At 46.6% G+C, this 19,658-nt stretch overlaps 2 protein-coding genes across 2 annotated transcripts in view; both read right to left on the reverse strand.

Annotated features, from left to right (window-relative positions):
• The window catches only part of CD38 (CD38 molecule), a 60,076-nt gene extending 58,180 nt beyond the window's left edge, over positions 1-1,896 (reverse strand). The window contains exons 1-2 of the mRNA XM_053923488.2: positions 1,822-1,896; positions 1,523-1,702 (exon numbers count right to left, since the gene is read on the reverse strand). Of these exons, the coding sequence (XP_053779463.1) occupies positions 1,523-1,702; positions 1,822-1,896 (255 nt within the window). The remainder of the gene's footprint in view (positions 1-1,522; positions 1,703-1,821) is intronic.
• A 1,051-nt stretch (positions 1,897-2,947) lies between these two features.
• BST1 (bone marrow stromal cell antigen 1) overlaps positions 2,948-19,658 on the reverse strand; it is a 28,952-nt gene continuing 12,241 nt past the window's right edge. The window contains 7 exon segments of the mRNA XM_045182832.2: positions 2,948-8,372; positions 8,799-8,948; positions 10,392-10,450; positions 13,360-13,446; positions 16,712-16,804; positions 17,135-17,211; positions 18,497-18,579. Of these exon segments, the coding sequence (XP_045038767.2) occupies positions 8,917-8,948; positions 10,392-10,450; positions 13,360-13,446; positions 16,712-16,804; positions 17,135-17,211; positions 18,497-18,579 (431 nt within the window). The 3' untranslated portion in view covers positions 2,948-8,372; positions 8,799-8,916.

Below are 19,658 nucleotides of genomic sequence, written 5' to 3' on the forward strand. Positions count from 1 at the left end.
AAAGCTTTCAGTTTCTCACCATTGAGTATGCTATTGGCTGAGGGTTTGTCATACATGGCCTTTATTATGCTGAGGCATTTCCCTTCTATAACCATTTTATTGAGTGTTTTAATTACAAATGAATATTGTATTTCATCAAATGCTTTTTCTGCATCTACTGACAAAATCCTATGATTTTTATCCTTTCCTATCCTTTTAATGTGGTGTTTTATACTGATTGATTTGCGTGTGTCGAACCATTCTTACGCCCCTGGAATGAAGCTCACTTGATCATGCTGTATTATTTTTTTAATGTATTGTATTCAATTTGCTAGTATTGTGTTAGGATTTTTGCATCTATATTGATGAGAGATACTGGTCTGTAGTTTTCTTTTTTGTGTTATCCTTGCCAGGTTTTGGTATCAGGGTTATTTGTTGCCCTCATAAAATGTGTTAGGAAGTATTGCCTCTTTTTCAATTTTTTGGAAGAGTTTGAGAAGAATAGGTTTCAAATCTTCTTTGAATGCTTGGTAGAATTCACTAGTGAAGCCATCTGGTCCTTAAGTTTTATTTTGGGGGAGGTTTTTGATGGTTGTTTTGATTTTCTCATTGTTTCATCAATTTATTTAGATTCTCCAATTATTTATAATTCAGTCTAAGCTTACGTATTTCTAGAAACCTGTCTGTTTTTTCCAGGTTTCATTGGTTATTAATGTGGATATTTGGAACCCTCTCTGGGTCTTAAAATGGCAGCTTCCACTTCTCAACAGTACTTGTGCCCTTCTTGGGAATACTGGGTTCTAGTTTGCCCCCTTCCTTGGTGCCAAATGTCTCCTGTGAAGTGCAAAGCTGAGCTCGGCATCTCAAAAGCCTATTACTTAAGCTCCAGAAACTGCTAAGTCTTCCATGAGGATTCATTTTCATGAGATCCACTTTTCTGCACTGAGGAATTTTGGAAAGACTCAATAAACGGAAGAGTAAGAGTTTGGAGGTGGATCAGCTGTACTTTGGGCTGTGGAGTCGGGCCATGAATACTTATCAAAGTGATAAGTCACTCACGTCTACTTAGCACCCTGGGCAAATATCAATTCCTATTATGTCACGAATAAAGGAATCAAGAAAGCTGGTCTCCACCTTCTGACCAGCTGGTCTTCACATGTCTGTTTACATACTGTACTTTTGAAATATCCATTGGTTGGCAAGGGCTGCCATAACACAGTGTAAACTTTGGCGGTTGGGGACACAATTCAGGCTGTAGCAAACGTGTTCAAGGTGAGTTCCAGACATGTGATCTGTCAGGCAGCCACCTCACGTGTCTCAAAACCCCCAGAAGAAAGTCGGCATGTTCTTATTGAAGTCCTGGGCCTTCCAACATGTATTTTATGTCAATATGTATACGAAATCAGTATGCACTTTAAATCCAACATGTATTTTAAATCAATATTCAGGAGTGTTTTTAGGATTTTTTTTTCCTCATTCTTTTCTCCTTTTTTATTTACGAGCATCGTCAGATGTCTCAGAATCTAAGTGCTCCGCCTTTCACATGTCCTAGCTCTCCGATCTTTGTGCGTGCCCTGCCTCCGTGCCCCGCCTCCGTAATGTAGGCACCAGGCACATCCGATGTGTCTGCCACGAAGGGCTCACAGACATCATTACGCTCTTCCTCGAGGGCCTGAAATTCCTTTCCAAGCTGGGCTTCCATTTCATCCAGTTTCCACCAAAGCTTGTGGGGGAAGTTGACAGGGTTCAACGGGGCGAGGCAGGCCTGTGATCAAGTCAGGTTCCCGGAGCTCTTGGCCTCCACCCCATGGGAATGGGAGGCTCTGGTGTCTTCAGACTCACAGGGACATCAGTATCTTTACCACCACAGTGTCCACTTCCTCTTCGGGTCTGAAAGTCCCCTGGTACCAAGTCCATTGTGCTAGAGGGACAACTCTTCGGGTGGCTTCTGCAGAGACCCAGAACAGGAAAGGCTGGAGCTCAGTTCTCCCACATGCCCACCCAGTTCTCTCTCTTGTGCTCTGGGGCTTTCCGTTAGCATTTCTCTTGCGGTCCACTGCCTGACATTTATTCACTCACTCAGCAGATATGCAGCTGGTACCCACTGTGCACCAGGCGTGATGCTGGTGCTAAACACATCAATTGATGATGAAACAGAGCTGGTGTGTCACTGCTTCTGCTAAGGCTGGCTGCCACCCTGTCTGCCCAGGCCAGGAAATCTCTCGGGAACACCCACATTGCGTGCATGATCTTGGCCCAGTAATGAAAGCTCTGTACTTCAACCTTTTCTCCTCTATAAAACAGGGTAATAGTAGAAGTGATCTCACAGAGATGGGTGAGGATTAAAAAGGGCTTGCATAAAAGTACTTAGCCCAAGGCCTGGGCTAAGTAATGATTCTGTTCTCCATTGCATTTCTGATGTCAAACACAGCTTCATGCATTTAAACGTATAAACACATATATGTGTTTGAATAGACATGGAGAAAACTCTTCTGCTTCACATGTAGTATGACAGGCATTTATTTTTCTATATCATTTAAAGTTGTTCAAGGTAGCGGGTGTTATTACTTTTATACTTTACTTCAGATAAAAGTAAAGTTTCTTTTCATTCTTTAAAAAGTAAAACATTTTCTTTTCCGTGGAACTCAAAATGGCAACATCTAATTAAGTCCCAGGCCAGTGTGCTGTGAATGACTAAGTTGACTGGTAACCTGGCAACCCAAAGGCAGGGGACACCGTGTCCTCTGAGACTGGCTTAAGAGACGCCCTTGGCTGGGGCTTCCGTGGGATCAGCCTGCAGAGCTGGCTACCCTGAGACAAACCATGAATCGGAAATCATTTGGGACCTTCTCTCACCCTTTCTAGGTATGCCAAGGTCTTATGCCACTTGTCACCCTCTCTCCTCACCCACACTGGTAATATGTCACCCATTTTGAACATTTTATTGAAATGTAGCATAAATACAGAACAGTATGACACAGAATGCTTTTAATCTTCTCTCATACCATCCCTGACCTCCTCCAGCAAAACTCACATTAAAAGAAAAGAAAATTAAAGTATCACCCATGCTCTGCTTTCTTCCCTGAAGTTCATTCACATCTCCATTGTCTCATTAAAACTACATGTGGAGTGACCACTTTCTCCAGGCACGGCCAGGCCAGGGGTGCGAAGATGGGGAAGTCCTCAAAGTCACAGTCCTGAAAGATGACCAGACAGCGGAGATGAACCATGTTACGGGACTCCACAGAAGGCTGGGGAGCGAAGGAGCAAAGTACAGCGAAGGTTCTGATGGGCCAGAGGATTCAGTGAGGAGTTGGGGCTTTGGGTGGGCCTTCAAGTCTGCCAAACAGATGGCAGAGCAGGAAAGCAAGTCAATCCAGGGAGGCCAGCATGCTGAGACCCCAAGGAGTGAGAAAGCAGGGCACCGGGTAAGGGCAAGCTGCCTGTTTGATGGCACCCAGCTGGGTAGAGCTTCTCCAAGAGGCTCACCCCCCTCTTAAAACTCACATCAGCGGTCACACCAGTGAACGTGCCACAGCGTGCCAGTTCTTAGATTTTGCTCTTCCACAGCCTTTCTTTCCAGAGTCTGCTGAACCCATTCTGAGCTGAACCTGTTCGCAGCCCCACCCACAGCACATGTCCGCAGTGTCCTGCCACTTCCTCCCTCCCCAGAGTGCTCTGGCTTCAAGGGAGGAATCCACTGTTGCATCAGGTGTGTGAGTGTCTGCAGGGCGTGGCAGCTGGAGGCAGGAAAGTAGCTTCAGGAGGCAACGCTACCTGGTACACGTATCCTGGTAAGGGAGTGCTAGGAAGTCACAGGAGGGTTAACACATTTGGTGCAAAAACATTGTGGAGCAAATCTAGGATCTAAAACAAAAGGTCAACAACAAAGAACAATCATTTATTCACCAGATATTTATTGAGCATCTTTTATGTGCCGAGAACTGGGCCAGGAGCTGATTATGCGACAAGGAGCAGGTTAGTCCCACTCCTGCAGAGGCTGCTGTTGGGACCCACCACACGTGGCCAGTTGCTAAGGCAAGCAGCTTTCCTAATAAGGCCACTGGGTGTCTACCGTGATTGGCCAGGCCTGTGCCACTATGATGGTCCCCCTGGAGGCTAAAGGAATATCTCTCAGCCCACAGATTTGTACCAGGGCTCCTCCTGCTGGACATTTTTTACAATTGCAGGTCTGATTCAGTTTGCATCCCAAACCTGTCATTCAAAATTAATTTTTTTTTGCTTTTAGATAAATAATTTATACAAGGATACATCTATTTTTATTTCAAGGAAATAAATAATACCAGACAAAATACAGTAATAATGAGAGTCTCCTTTTATCTGTTCCAGTTCTCTCTTTTTCCCTAGAAGTGACCACAGTTAGCAATTTGGAGTTTCTCTTCTCAGACCTCTTTCTGTCACTCATGCCTATTATCATTCACAAGTAGAAATATAGTTTTGTCGACTTGTTTTGTTTTCTATGCCTGAGTCCATATTCTCAGATCATTGGGGGTCCGATGGCCCACCGCCAGGAATGTGGTTGACCTGAAATAAGGTGAAGACTCCAGAGAGCTGGAAGCCTGACGCGTCCAAAGTGCTCAGCAAGCCCTGAGGACAGGTGAGAAGAGCCACCTCATTCACCTTGCACATCCCGCAGCGGGGGCGGTAAACTGAGGCACTGGTGCCAGAGTGCACCACTTTCCTGCTTTCGGAACAGCAGCGCCCAGGGCAGTGGGTTTGCAAAAGGGACCTTTATGTGATCTGTGTCCATATAGAGTGTACAGTCTGCTTGAGGAGACAAGGAGTAAAGCCACCAAGACGTACGTCAAACTGCAACACTAAGGATCAGCTGCCCTGTTAAAGCCTTCCAGCGACCTTACGTTCTTTGTCTCAAATCTGTGGCTCTCCAGGCTAGAAACCAATCCTCTGTCCACTCCGTCATTCAGTCCTAAGCGCCCGCCAGGCTCTGTTCTAGGCTCTTGGACACATCCACCAGTGAACAAAAGCAGTAAAGGTCCTGCCCACCTGGAGCTTACGGTCTAGCAGGTGGGTGATGGGCAACACAGAATACACTTAATAAGCAAATACGTCAGGAGATGATTAAACACCATACAAAAGAAAAAAGAACAACACGAGGGGTCTCGCAGAGTTAGAGCTCATGGCGCAGGCTTTCATTTTAGACACTGAAGTCCAGGTAACCTCGTGGAGGTGAGATGTGAGCACCTGCAGGAATGAGACAGGTAGCCACATGGGCAGCAAGGGAAGGACTTCCAGGCAGAGGGAGCAGCGAGGGCAAACTCTCCGAGGTGGGAAAGTGCCTGGCATGTTCCAGGAGTCCATGGTGGCTGAGACTCAGTGCAAGTAAAGGGAGCAAGGAAAGAAATCAGAGAAGTGAGGGGTGGGGGAGGGGGGAGGGGAGGGGCTGCTTGGCCCTCACTCTGTGGGACACAGATGCAATTGCAGAATCATGAGCACACAAGTGAGGTGACTGAGTTTTTAAGGGACTATTCCCTATACTTCATGTGTGTTTAAAAATGTCCCTAGTAAAAACCAAAAAGTTAACTCTAATTGCTGGGTTGCCAAGAGGCCATGGGGGTGGGGCAGGTGGAAGCAGGGCCAGTCGTTAGGGTTCAAGGCCATAATCCAGGTGGCAGACCACAGCAGCTCACAGCAGGCTGGGCAAAGCAGGCTGGATTGTGCAGCAATTTTGTAAGTCGAACCAGCAAGGGTGAGGGAAAGGAAGGAGTGACGGGTGGGTCAAGTGTTTGGAAGGGCGTTTGTGGACTTTTTGAAGGGTGGGCTTATTATCAGTTGAAATAGAAGACTATGGGTAGACCAAGTTCAGGGTGGGTTAGTTTCCGGCTGCGGCTGTAGTAAATTCAGTGGCTCAAACAAAACAAATTCACCCTCTTACAGCTCTGGAGGCCAGAAGTCAGAGAGCAGTTTCACCAGGCTAAGTCCAGGTGTCTTCGGCTGGCTCCTCCTGAGGAATCTCCCGAGGGGAGAGTCTGGTTCTTCGCCTTTTATCTTCAAAGTGCCTCACCCTGATCTCCCTTCCACTATCACGTGGCTTTCTCCTCCTCTCCTGAGACAGTGTCCCTCTGCCTCCCTCTCAGAAGGACACTTATGATTACAGCGAGGGCTCACCTAGATAATCCAGGATAAACTCTGACCTCAAGACCCTTTATCGCATCTGCAAAAGCCTCACTTATAATGTAAGTTAAATTCCCTGGCTTTGGGAATTAGGACCTGGTTATCTTTGGATGCCGTGGCTCAGCCTTCCACAGTGGCTGTCTTCAGGAGCTCAGTTTGGAGTATGTTGCATTTGAAATATCCAGGAGGCATCCAAAGGGGAAGATTGACTAGACTGTTGAACGTACAAGTGCGGTGTCCAGTAGAAGGCCTGAAGCGCATTTCTTCCTGTGGGAGTCCCCAGCAAGTTGTGATGAGATTTAAGGCCATGAGACTGAATCTAACACAGATACTCAATTTCCCAGCCTCCCTTGCAGTTGGAGCACAAACACGTGACCAAAACTCTACGGACAGGATGTACCCACATCTGGGTTCACCTGTGCCTCTGGGAACACAGTGTATCAAGACAACAGGTACCATTCAGGGTCCATTCTAGCCTCGGAGGTGCCCAAGGCACCAGCTTTCCCAGACAGCAGTGGCAGAAGTTCTAGAAGCATCCAGGTGTGAGCATCACAGGTGTTCTCTAAGACCAGACAGGCTGCAGTGAGTTCTCCCTTGGAGCAGTTCTGGGCGGGACTCTGGTGTGACCTCCAGCCCTGCCTCGCTGGCTCTCCCAGGAAGGTTCTGTGAGTGACCTAAAATCCTTTACTACATCTCATGTCTGCTGAACTACCTGGGGCTGATGGGTGATACTTGCAATTAAGAATTTCGACCAAGGAGCTCCCTGCTTGAACTTTAGGAACCAGAACGCTGCGCCTATCCCAAGCTCTGCGGAGTCTTCCTAGTTCCTGTCTAGAAAGGAAGTTGGGAGCTTAAACACACTGTTTTATCCAATCTTCACAACAAACCTGTGAGAGGGCTTCCATTGCTTTTAGTTTTGTAGATGAGGTCATTGGACTCTGACTGCAGTGCTCTTACCCTGCCCAAAGGGTTGGTGTACCCAGACTGTGGACAGATGTCTTTAGGGAAGTAGATCAAAGCCATCCTGAAATGCAAGTTCCAGCGAGGAGCCTCTGGAAGGCCAGGCTAGAAGTCTGGACTTGGTGGTAAGGAACCCTGAAGGCCTTTGAGCAGCAGGAAAGAGACGGTGGGTTTCATTTTCAGGTGGACGTCAGGTCCTTTACCTCTGTGAGCAGACTCCAGAGTAATGCATGGCAAACTCCCTGGAAGGGAACAGCAGAGTGTGGGAAAGGCCTTCAATTCACCAGCCACCCCAGGAGTGTTAGCTCTAAGGACACATGCAGGTGACGGTGATCTGTCCTCCCAACCGCCAAAAGAGCATCCTGGTTGCCAGGGTGAATTCTGGAGCCTCGCAGACCCGCTTCAGGCCCACTCACTGCTGGGTGGTCTTGAGCGACTTCTTCATTAGCTTCTCTGAGCCAGAGTTTCTCCACTCCTGGAGTAAGTGTAACAGAACCTTCCCACATTGGTTCAGATACAGGTTTGGTTGCTGTGGAAATGACCCCAAAGTCCCGTGGATAGACAAGACAGATGTTCATTTCTTTCTCAGTAATGGCCCACGTGGCTCCAGCCCCATCCAGGGAGCATCCAGCCATGCCCCTTTGGGGATGGCTCAGCGCCGCATCTTCTGGGCCCATATAGCTGCCAGGAGGGAAGGGGTCCCCCTTTCGGGGAACACACATTCCTTCCTATCAAGTGCTTAAGCCAGAAGTTGCATGTATCACATGGTAACAGTGAAAAGGGAGGCTAGGAAGTACACTAGTCATTCTTGGCAGCCATGAATGCTACTACAATTCAAAAGTTCTGTTACTAAATGAAGGGAAGAAGAGCTACATGGGGCTGATGAGCCGTCTCCATTTATCTACCCGTCTGTCTAAGGGACCAGTGATAAGGATGAAGGAAACATTCAGTGCAATGCACACTGCACGATGCCGGACATACAGCTGATGTCCAGCCCTGACTAGTTTTCTTCCCATGGTCGACGGACGAATGAATGGATCCTATAGACACTCATGGAGCCCTACTATGTGCAACTGTTATACGGCACACATAGGAAGTTGATGCAATGTCCATGTCAAGAGAGGCAGACAGGTGGTCTGGCATGAAGTGTAATGTAGCAGGAAGGAAGGAAACGCTGTCCCCAAGTTGCATACGAAGTCCTGGGAGCACAGAGAAGGGAGTTTACAATCCACCTGCAGAATCGGGGAAGCCTCGCAGAGAAGGGACCTTTGGGGTTGGGTCTGCAAGGGTAAGTAAGGCTTTAGCAGACAGAAGGACAAGGAAGGGAAACCTTCCTGCTGACACAAATGAAGACAATAAAGCACTACGTTTACCCCTAAGTCGGCCTAGAACTAGGTATGGGTATAGGTCCAGGTCCGGGTCCAGACATAGGTAACACCCATGTTTCGTGCCGGGCCCAGCCTCTCAGTACCAGTGTGGTGGCCGGACCAGCCCTGGTGGTTCTTCTTGTGGCTGCAAGATGCCCTTCAGCAATAACCAGCAGAAAACTTTGGAAAGAAATGTTTATTGCTTTCTGGACCTGAAAATTACCTGGCACACCTGGGGCCACACAGTGAGGTCACGGGTTGTGAGTAGAGAACACATGTCTGGGGTTCTGCTTTAACTGGGGTCATGATGGGTGGGGGCTTAGGGTTTCGGGGGCTCACCCTTCACTGCGTACACAGGGGACTCAAAATGGGGCTGGGCGCTGGCTCTTCAGTCGGTGGCTGGCAGCGTCATGCAGTTTCCCGTCGTGGACGCAGACGCCTGTCTGAAGTGGGCGACTCAGAAATCAAGGCCTGAGTCAGGCACGTTCGCTACAAAAAAGAAAAGAAAACAAGCAACTGTCAGGGCCCACACCACACTCCAGTGGTGGCAAAGGAGGGGAGAAAGGAGCACCCCCCTTAGACTTTGGTGGGAGTGCATGTGGATGAGACTTAAAACCATCAAAATTTAAACTACACACATCCTCTGACCCAGCAAGGTCACTGCTGGCATCTGTCCCACCCATATGCGTGCAGGAGAGCTCACGGTGGATAACCGAGGATTCCATCTCAGCATGGTTTATAACAACGAAACAGCTACAGCTGCCACCTGACACTAAGTCAGCCTGTGACTGGACAATGACTAATGGCGCAGCGGCCACCAGGCAGAATACTCCGCAGCCCCTGCAGACTGAATCAGACAGCTGGAGCAGAGCAGGAAGGACACCCTTACACCGTTTAATGAAAAACGCCCGCTGTAGAACAGTACGTCTAGCACCGTTGCTTTCTGTACGAAAACAAAGGCAAATAAATGCGCAAAAATGTAAGACCAAACCAAAACCAAACAAACTTACATCTGTGTCTGGTAAGATACGTGTATGTTGAGCATTGAGGACGTACGGCAAGAGATGGGCCAAAAATGTTCAAAGAAATTACTTCGAGAAAGTGGAGTAGAGGGAAAAGAAATCCATTGCTGATGACAGGTGAATACTGGAAACCATCTAAATGTCCGCCTGTGGGTGAGGGCCGAAGTGCGTCAGGACGCAGGAGCCCGACAGACACCACAGAGCTGCTGAAAAGGAGGCGGCAGCTCCACCCACAGACATGAAACAGCACCGAAGCACACGGCCGTGTGATGAATCCAGCTGCAGCCTCCTGTGTGTGCCGTTATTTACATGCGTAGTGCCGTGTAAGAGAAATATGCCTGGGTGTGTGCGTGTGTGCGTGTTGTTAAAGGCACAGACTATTCTAGAAGGATACACAAGGAACTAGCAATAGGGGCAAAATAATATTGAATGTGACCTGTAATTGAAAGAAATTAAAAAAAAAAAAAAAGAAATAGTGGTAGCGTCTGGGTAGGAAATTGGGTGACTAGAAATAGAGGAAAGAAGATGTTCTCTTTCTCGACCATTTTATAGCTATGAATTTCAACCCATGCATTACCTTTTAAAAAATAAGGTAATTTAAAAACCAGTTAGGATTAAGAAATAGATTTTAAAATTTATTAATCCTTCCTGCCGCCCCGTGCCTAGCATTTCTGCTGCATCAGGGCAGGCCGGGCTCTGCATTCATGGCGGGAGGTAGGCTCCGCCGGCAGGTGTCTGCCACCCCCACACCAGCCCAGCAGCTCATGCTGAGAGAAGTGCAGGGCAGAAGCAAACCTGACTCAGCGGCTGGGCATTTTGCAAAACTCACATTGCAATTCATCAGTGTTCTCCAAAGAGTAAGGACTGGTTATCTCGGGAAGCACGAGGTTGGGGTAAGATATCTACTTATACTTTAAAGCACAGTGAAGATGTGTGCTGTGGTCCACGTACTTTAGGAGCTTCACTGGGCTATGGAATGAAAAAGCAATGATATTTCAGGGATTGTGTAAATGGCTTTCATTCACTAAGCAGTTACGGTGTGTCTGCAAGGTCCTGGGAACACAGAGTCTCTGACCTCAAAGAACACAATTTTGTTTTTATTTTTTTAAAAGCTCATTCCAGCTGTTATATTTTAAAGACTTTATTTACTTATTATTAGAAAGAGGAGAAGGGAGAGATAAAGAGAGGGAGAGAAACATTGATGTGCGAGATCATATTGCCCCCAACTGGGGACCTGCCCCAAAACCCAGACTCATGCCCTGACTGGGAATTGAACAGGTGACCTTTCGGTTCGCAGGCCAGTGCTCAATCCCCTGAGCCACACCAGCCAGGACCTGTTTTTCTTTGTAAATATTAGGCAGCATTTTTAAAATGCTCATTATGTACCAAGAATTACACATCCTACATAAATTAAGCCCCTTCCTCAACAACTACATGGAACAGGTGCTGTTATCCCCATTTCATAGTCGAGAAAGCTGTCCACAGGACTTGCCCAAGTTCTCACAGTGGCAAGTTGTCGAGCTGCACTTGAACCTTGCAGGTGCACTTCTGTACAGATGTACTTCGGACTTGGAAGCACACGGGTGATGGCTGATGTCCAGGCACAGGAAAGAAAGCTAAATCGCTCTGCACGGTGGAGGGGAAGATGTGGGGCTCCGGGGCAGCTGGGAGGGGAGGAAGAGCAGCAGAGAACAGGAGAGCCACATAGCGGTGGCACCCTGGACATCAGGAGGGAGGCAGGCTAAGAGAGGCTCTCATGGCAGCACGACTGGAGGGGACTTTAGGAGAACAGGAAATACATTGTTCATTCAGTGACATGCTGTGGGACTCCTCCCGGGAACATGCCTACTTTTCAGTAAAATCTACACAACACAAGTATTTTTTTTATGAGAAGAGTTATTCTGTTTTGTCCCCCTAAACTCATGGAGTTTTACTAAGTCTGGTTCAAGCAGAGACCAGCCAGGAGGCAAGATAAGGTATGAAAACACAGGACCTCGCCAAAATTGCCAAGAGGCAATGTCACCTGAATTTTGTGGGGCAGGAGCTCTCTGTTACATGGAGCTTGGAGTTTGATTTGTTAACCTTTGTCACTTAAACTTTGTTACCTCCTCTGTGCTCCCAAGAGCAACACAAAGCCCCACCTTAACACAGATGGAGCCTGTGGGCTGTACAGAAATGGGAGCTGGGGCAACTGAATCAGGCCCGCAAGGGAACAGCCCTAAGGCCCGCTTAGGTGGGGAGGACACCAGGGAAATAACAGCAGGCTGAGGCCCCGAGGGCAGCTGGGAGCCAGAAGGAGACATGGACTCTGGCAGGGCCTCCCTCATGGGTGGATGACTCATCAAATGACAACCTCCTAGCGGACATTCCTGGACCAAAGCAAAGTGACTATAAATGTGAAATTCTTACCCACACTTTTCCCCATCTTTGAGCTGTTTTAAAGTAAGAATTAACTTTTAAAAAATTCGCTAAGGTCTGGTGCACTAAGAACGGAGGAGTCCCACAGCAGGGAGAAAAGAACACACTTCAAGGCAGCACAAGGCTGGGTTCCAAACTCAGGTCTGTCTGTCACTGAGTGGTGGGTAACCCTGGGAAGCTTAGCTAGCCTCTCTGAATCTTACTCTACCCATCCATAAAAGGGGCTACTTACATAACACTTAAAAACAGACAAAACTAACCTACCACCTCTCAGTCTGGCGAGCGGTCACTGCCGTGGGCAGGGAGACTGAAGGGGGGCCCAGGGGAGGCCCTGGGATGCCAGTTTCGTTGTTTCTTGGTCTAGGTGCTGGTTCCATGGGTGTGTTGAACTTGTTGAAAATTCATTCAGCTGAACACATATGGTTTGTGAATGAAATTTTCTGTACATAGGTTGTATTTCAAAAAAAATTATTAGCTTTCATTTGTCTTTAAAAGAGGGGGATAACAACACTTGGGTTTTGAGCTTCCTGAAGGCATTAGCAATAAAAATGGGTGAGTAAAACATACAGCTTCAAGCTGTGGAAAAAGAAAACAGCTTTCAGGACTCATTCTCTTGGGGAGACATGAGCTGAGGAAGCCCCACCCTTCCAGGGGGCTCTGCTCAGATGGGAGGATTATTCAGCCTCTGAGGCTTTTCAGAAGGCAGCAAGCAGCAGAGCCTGCTGAAGGTCATGGGCACCGGACAGGGCTGCAGATGTAATTGGCACCCTGCCATACCCTCAAGCGTGCGGGAAAACCACTAAGTCCTTGAAGTGCTGGACCCCAGGCTCTGAGGCACCAAACAGGCCCGCATACTTACGCGAGGAATTCCCAGTAGAGGGCAGGGCTTCCAACCATCTCAGGCTTCCAGGCAAACTTATCTACATTTCCAAGAATCAGAAATGCCCTCAAATGCTATCTGATTTTAAGTATATAAAGTTCCCCGCTCACAATGTGTTCACTAAATGGTAGCTAGTACTATTTTCCTACTGGCCTACCTGGCCAAGTAGGAAAACCTGGTCAAGATGCTCCTACCTGTGAGAATCTCGAATGCCAGCTTAGCACCTATCACGGGTAAAGGTCCCACAGGTGGCATGCTACCCAAAGATGCAGGCACAATGCTTCCTGTTCGCAGGTTACTCACTGTGCCCTTAGCAAGTGAACAGCAAATGGGACATGCACAATGACAAAGGGCTGCTCTCTGTCTGTCTGTTCTGCAAGCTAAATACAAAGGGCTTTGGACAGAAGTGTGGGAGCCAGGCAGAACCCTGGCCAGAAGACACACTCAGTCCCCCCACCCAGTGACAACCCAGGAGGTTCAGTCCCTTGGTCCTTAGAGCCGATCCCTGCAAAACCCTTTCAACAGCCCCCTACCCTCCAAAATTCCCAAATATATGCACTGGTTACAAAATACCACCTACAGGTGATCATTAATACAGCTGTACTGAAAACCCATTTCCTTTAGTCTCTCCTCCAGGATTTTCACGCTGCCTTCTCCACAGGATTCCCTAAAATGTAAAAATATAATATTACGTAAGAGGAGGGAAGAAGTTTTTTCTAGATTAATTAAAATTTATTTTGATCATGCACTCCTGGTGTAGTCTCCTCTCGGGAGAAATACCGTGGTACCTCGGCGCTTGTCGTTAATTCGTTTTGGAACTCATGACGAGTGCCAAAACCGACGAGTACTAAACAAGTGACAAGTGATGAAGCATTTTCTCTTGCTGGGCGGTGTCGTGACTCATACAAGTTCTAGCAAGTGTGACGAGTCCCAAGCAAGCGCCGAGTGCTGAAACATTTTTTTCTTTTCAAAACACAATGAGTACAGGGTTTGACCAGTTCTGAAGCCAACAACTACCGAGGTATGACTGTAACTGGGAAAGTCCCTGGACCCAAAAGTGCTGCTGGCGGTAAACCCATCCACCCCAAAGGGGCTGGTCTGAGCACCCAACATCTAGTCCAAAGTCTGCAGACCAAGTGACAGCGCATTTCACAGCCCCACCCACCAACACACCTCTGTGACGTGCCTCTGGCTGGCACAGAGCTGTCTACCACCTTGTTCAGCCTACAGTGTATTAAGTAAGCTTTAAATGGCAACAAAAACATATGAATCAAAAACAGTAGAAAAATACAAATAAACAAAAGGGAAAAAAACCCAAATCTCACATTATCAGAGATAACTGCTAACATTTTGATGTATCTCTTTCTAGACTCCTAAAATATATTCCTGTGAGACTGTTAAAATATAACAGTGGGGTTCTGCTACCCGATGCATTTTGCTTTCTGCGTTTGCCCGTGTCTGTGAACCTACATAAATACCTGCCCTGATTCTTAACCCGGCTGTGCTCTCCCTTCCATGATGGGAACGTAATTCATAAGACCAGCTCTCTCTTATTAAAGATCAAGGTTCATTCCTGGATTTCAATGTCATTGACAGCACAAATCTTGATGATGCTTCATTTTTTCTCACATACATCCTTAATTATTTGCTTTCTTAGCATAAATTCCTGAAAATAGGTTTTCCAGCACCAAGCTTCTGAACACATTTTAAGGCTCTTGAGGAGCACTGCCACGCAGAACCTCAGGCTGAGCGCCGCACGGAGTATGAGATGCCCACGACCCCGAGTTCTCACCCACAGGGGTTCTCGCCCCGCCCCACCCCGCATCATAATTAAGCAAAGGGATGCATAAAGGCAAACAGCTCTGGTCAGTAGACATGGTATTCACATCATGGGCAGGATCCTGCCTCAGTTTGCTTGGCATGGGAAGGTAAAAAACTTGCCCACTGTAAAGTGGACAGACAGGGAGTGTACAGGGAGGACATGAGTGACGGAAGGAAGCTTTCCCAGCAGAGTGGAATCTCAGGCATTGCATGAGTAAGAGGGCAAGGTGTTGAGTGACGTCATGTTTCAGAACCTTGCCAAAATCTGGGATGATGTCTTTCTCTGGGCCAAGCTCACTACTCAGAATTTTTTAGTAAGCAGCGACATGGAAGTTTCAGAACACCTAGACACAGGGCTCAGTCAAGGGGTTATTGTATGATTTATCTTTAAATAAAGGCATAAACACAATCAGGTATGAGCATGTTGTTTTGAGTTCTCTATCCATGTTTTTTTCCTGAAAATCTCACCAGTTCAGGACCCCCGCTTTCTTAGCGCATGACCTGCAACTCCCCCTTTCCACACAAATGTACAAGCAGGTGTTCTAATACCTTTATTACCCATCTCTCCTGCAGCAGAAGTGATGGTCTGAGATGACATTCCACTGCAGTTGCCTTGTGTCCTTAAACGTAGGTTCAGAGGACCAGCTTTCTCTGATAGATACATTAACCCAACAACAAGCATACTGTTTAGACAAAGAGCAACTTCTCACAGAAATAAGAAAAACAATGCATACTGTTTTTCATGCAACAACAGGCATAATTTGTCTTCTGGAAAGAGAAATGCAAGGGGATAAAAATCACTCATTATATGATGAATCTTAGAGGGCTCTGGGGGCCTGACGTGGGGAATTTGCCAAGATTCTCTGGAATACACTTTCAGTAACACATCCACTCACGGGGTCGGCCACGCTCTCCTCCACCTGACGCCAACATCCAGGACCAAAGCCCCAGCGTGTCTCTGCAGCAACACCGTGGCTGCGCAGCTTCAACCAGGTTTAGACTCACTGGCTTGTCTTTGAACCAATTGTATTTTAAGTTTTTCATCTGCAGTTTTGCTTTTAACTATGAAAAGGATGAGTTTAAGTTTGCATTTATATAAACTCAAGTGGTTTCCCAGAAAATATGGATTGTAAAAGTTTCTTTGGCCAGTTATCTGAGACCTAATTGTGGAACCAATTGTTACATAGTCTTTGAGCCAATTCACAGAACTCCTGGTAGGAGTTTTGGAGCTTCAAATGACCAAAAAGAGAAACTGGCCTTGACCCACACAAACACATGAGGAACTCTCTATGGAGAACTTTTCCAAGCGTGGGAAATGTGGCCCAGCCCCCATACAGAAAAGCCAGTGGGGAGCAAGGTTGGTGGGCAGGACCCACGTCCATGGATAGGTTCTCCCGTGGGAAATCAGGCCTGCATTGTACCTTGACTGCTGAGACTTGCTCTTGCTAAAGCTCCCTCACCCTGAATTGAGGCAGCAAATGTTTACTGAGTATCTTTATCTTCCTAAAATCTGAGCTAGACCCTCCAGGTATGGAGCATAACCGGTTTTCAACCACTTCTCCCTTTACATTGCAAATGTCCTTCTTTGATGTATTCAGCAACGCCCTATCCTTTGTCTGCAAAAGATAACCACCCAAAACAAACCTTTGCATAGTAAAGGAGGACCATCTTTGATGTAAGGGGCCTAGAAAAACAATAAAAGCCTGTCAAGGCAAGGGTGGGGTGCTCTCCTCTTGAGAGAGTGGCCACGCAGTCCCTTTTCCTCCACGGGACTCGGTAGTTTGTGTGTATTTGTCTATTGCCACCACAACACAGGATTCTGTGGGACGGGATCCCTATCAACTCTCCTATCAAGACTGCCCAGGTTGCTCAGAAAGGAACGCGACTTCCCTTGGCTGCAAGGAGTATCTGGGTAAACAAGGGTTTCTCTCTGGACTCAGGACTGGCTAGTGGCATTTCCAGAGAGTCAAGCCTTTGCTTTTCTCTGCCCACATTAAGAACAGAGAAGACTACTGTTCCCGCAAAAATGAAAATGTGAATAGGCTTGATCATATCACATCCAAGAAAAGCATGTTTGCACTATTATCCTCACTAAGAGCACCAAAACTTACAGGTTGGGTCCCCCGATTTCATGCATGACCCAGATCTCAATGCGTGTGATTTTATCCTTCTGGAAGTAGGGAACTTCAAAATCTGCAAAAAAACTGAAAAACAGGAAAGACACTCCTTAAAGTACCAAAGCAATATGTTACTGTCCCCGTTTCATTGGTAGCTGATTTACACATTACTTTTGTTTTCAAGCTTTTGGGGGTTATTTTTCAGCTTTAATCTTTAGTTTCCTTATTTTATTCCTGCTTTCATCATCTATTAATGATGTATAAACCTATCTCCAGTCTTCAGGTCTTTTGATTGTTTTGCTTTACCTGAGCAAAGCATTAGATTGGGAATGAGGACCATTCTCTTAAGTCTGCATTCAAAACAACTAGTTAAACATTTTGGTATCTCTGCTGTATTTGCTGGTGCTGCATTCTTACCCTTTTATGGGGTAGGCTCCTGTGGGCTCTGAACCATTCAGCATGATGTGGAGCACACCAGAACTATCCTTGGCATACTGCAGGAAAAAACGAGCACTTTGAGTAAATTGACATATCTATTTTCAGCTGTAAATTGGCTAAATTTTCTTAAATTTTTATTTATTTTGAGACAGACAGAGAGAGATTTGTTGTTCCACTAATTCATGCATTCATTGGTTGATGCTTGTATGTGCCCTGACAAGGCATCCAGCCTGCAATGTCAGCGTATCAGGACAACGTTCTAACCAACTGAGCTACCTGGTGACTGATTTTTAAAAATTGACAATTGTCAATACGAGCAAGGGTGTGATATATTTGATATTTCATACAGCTAGAAGGGATGAAAACTGGTATATCTTGGAAAGCAAACTGCTTCGAAGTGTCAAAGACTCATAGACTCAAGTAATTCCATGCCTGGGGATCCACCCTAAGAAAATAATGCAAAACAGTGTCAGACTCCAGCAGTGCATCAGCTGGACTGGACTAGGTCATGCTGCCAGCACAGACAACCTCCAAATCACAGTGGCTTTAAACACCAGAGATTTATTTCTTGCTCACACTACATGTTCATCACAGGTCCCTTGGGGTTTTGCTCCCTGTGTCCTCACTCGGGGACCCAAGCTGATGAAGTCTGCACATCTGCCAAGCCACTGGTTATCAGGAAGGAAGAAGGGGAAAGTGGCAAATCACAGAGCCGTTCCTAAAAGCTTTCTTCCACCCACAAGTCACAAAGCCACTCCGACGCACACCTCACTGACCTGTGTAAGTCACAGGTAAGTAACGTCAAGAGGCAGAGGAGTGCAAACCATGTGCTCACATGAGCCAGAAATGTTTGGCTGATGAACACACAACACAGTCTACAGATGATGTGTTGCAAAATTGTGCACCTGAAGCCTGTACAATTTTGTTCACCACTGTCGCCCCAATAAAAAAATATTTCATGAAGAGCCCTGGCTGGTGTGGCTCAGTGGCTCAAGTGCCGGTCTGTGAACCAAAGGATCACCATTTCAATCCCCAGTCAGGGCACGTGACCTGGGTGGAGGGCCATGTCCCCAGTAGGGGGCACACAAGAGGCAACTACACGTGGATGTTTCTCTCCCTTTCTCCTTCCCTTCCCCTCTCTCTAAAAATAAATAAATAAATAAAATCATATATGTATGTTAAAGAGCATGTACCAACACTTAAAAAAAAAAAAGCATGTTGCAAAGGTGATATGTGAGACTCTGAGTATAATGACCTGGTGGCCCAGTCTCTGAACCCCTCCATCCCATCTCCACAGGACCCACCTGTGCTCAGCCACCCAGCTGTCCACCCCAGGATTACCTGCATGGAAGCCCTTTTTCAGAAAGAATCCACAGCATTGTCTTCGCAATCCTCTGATGTAGGACAAGACTGGTAATAGAGTCCTGGGGGAAAACAGACAAACCCATTTCACCTCGAAGATTATTTTGGGAAGAATTAATTTAAAATATTTGGGGCTCTGCAAAATATATTTAGCCTGCATTCTGCACAATGTGCTCAGGTTGAGTAGTGACAGTTGTGCCCACTCAGTCCACAGGGAGCCCAGCGAGTGACCACCCAACCCACCTATGGAGACATCCGCCATCTTGCTCGGCTCAAATGTAAGGCAGGCAGAGAACTAAGCAGCTGGCTAATGCGCGAGCCTGGCCAACCACCACCATGTTGGCTGGTTTATTTCTGTACTGGAATGCTAATAAAGGGATTAGAAAACAAAAACACAAAAACTTTGCTTTACTGGAAGAAGTGCCTTCTCCAATTAGCCCAGGTCTTGAAAGTATTTAAATATCAATATAAGAAAAACAGGAAGTGAGAGTCCTTAGCCAGAAAATAGATATTTCATAACATTTAAAATATACATGTTCAAATGTATTAAACTTCATTAATTTTAAGGACAAAATTCAGCAGATATATGGTATTTGTTCACTATTTACTCTACTAAAGAAAGGAACATGCTGATTGACAAGTTGTTCAAGGGAGAACCAAGCAGGGAAAACGTTCTACCTGAAGGCAGGTGATGTGTTTCAGGCGGTGCGGATGCGGTTGCCTGTCATGTTTTCAAGGAGATGCGAGGCCCATTGCACGACTCAAGAGAACATCATTGCTTAACATTACTTGAGAGAGTGGTAACTACTTCTTTGCATTATGCACTCTAGAATTCACACTGGTTCAGGTTATCATCTCTGCGGGCCAATGTCCCAATTTCTCAGAGATCTGTGAGTTTCAGAGAGGTCTCCTGCATGGTACCTGACACAGAGGACCGGAAGCTAACTCTCCAGCTTCCCACTGCTCCTCCCATCATTTCTGACAGCCATGGCTTCAGGTGGTGTTTATCCCAAGAATAATTCTGGACTTCCTTGTTTTATACTTTCTTGCTCGTAGACTATAAACAGCTGGTGGATATTATTAATGGTCATTTACCTAGTTGAAGAATTCTCTCTGTTAAAAATACTTTATTCTCACCAGT

The sequence above is a fragment of the Desmodus rotundus genome, chromosome 4, assembly GCF_022682495.2.
Source record: "Desmodus rotundus isolate HL8 chromosome 4, HLdesRot8A.1, whole genome shotgun sequence".
In the NCBI taxonomy this organism is placed as follows: Eukaryota; Metazoa; Chordata; class Mammalia; order Chiroptera; family Phyllostomidae; genus Desmodus; species Desmodus rotundus.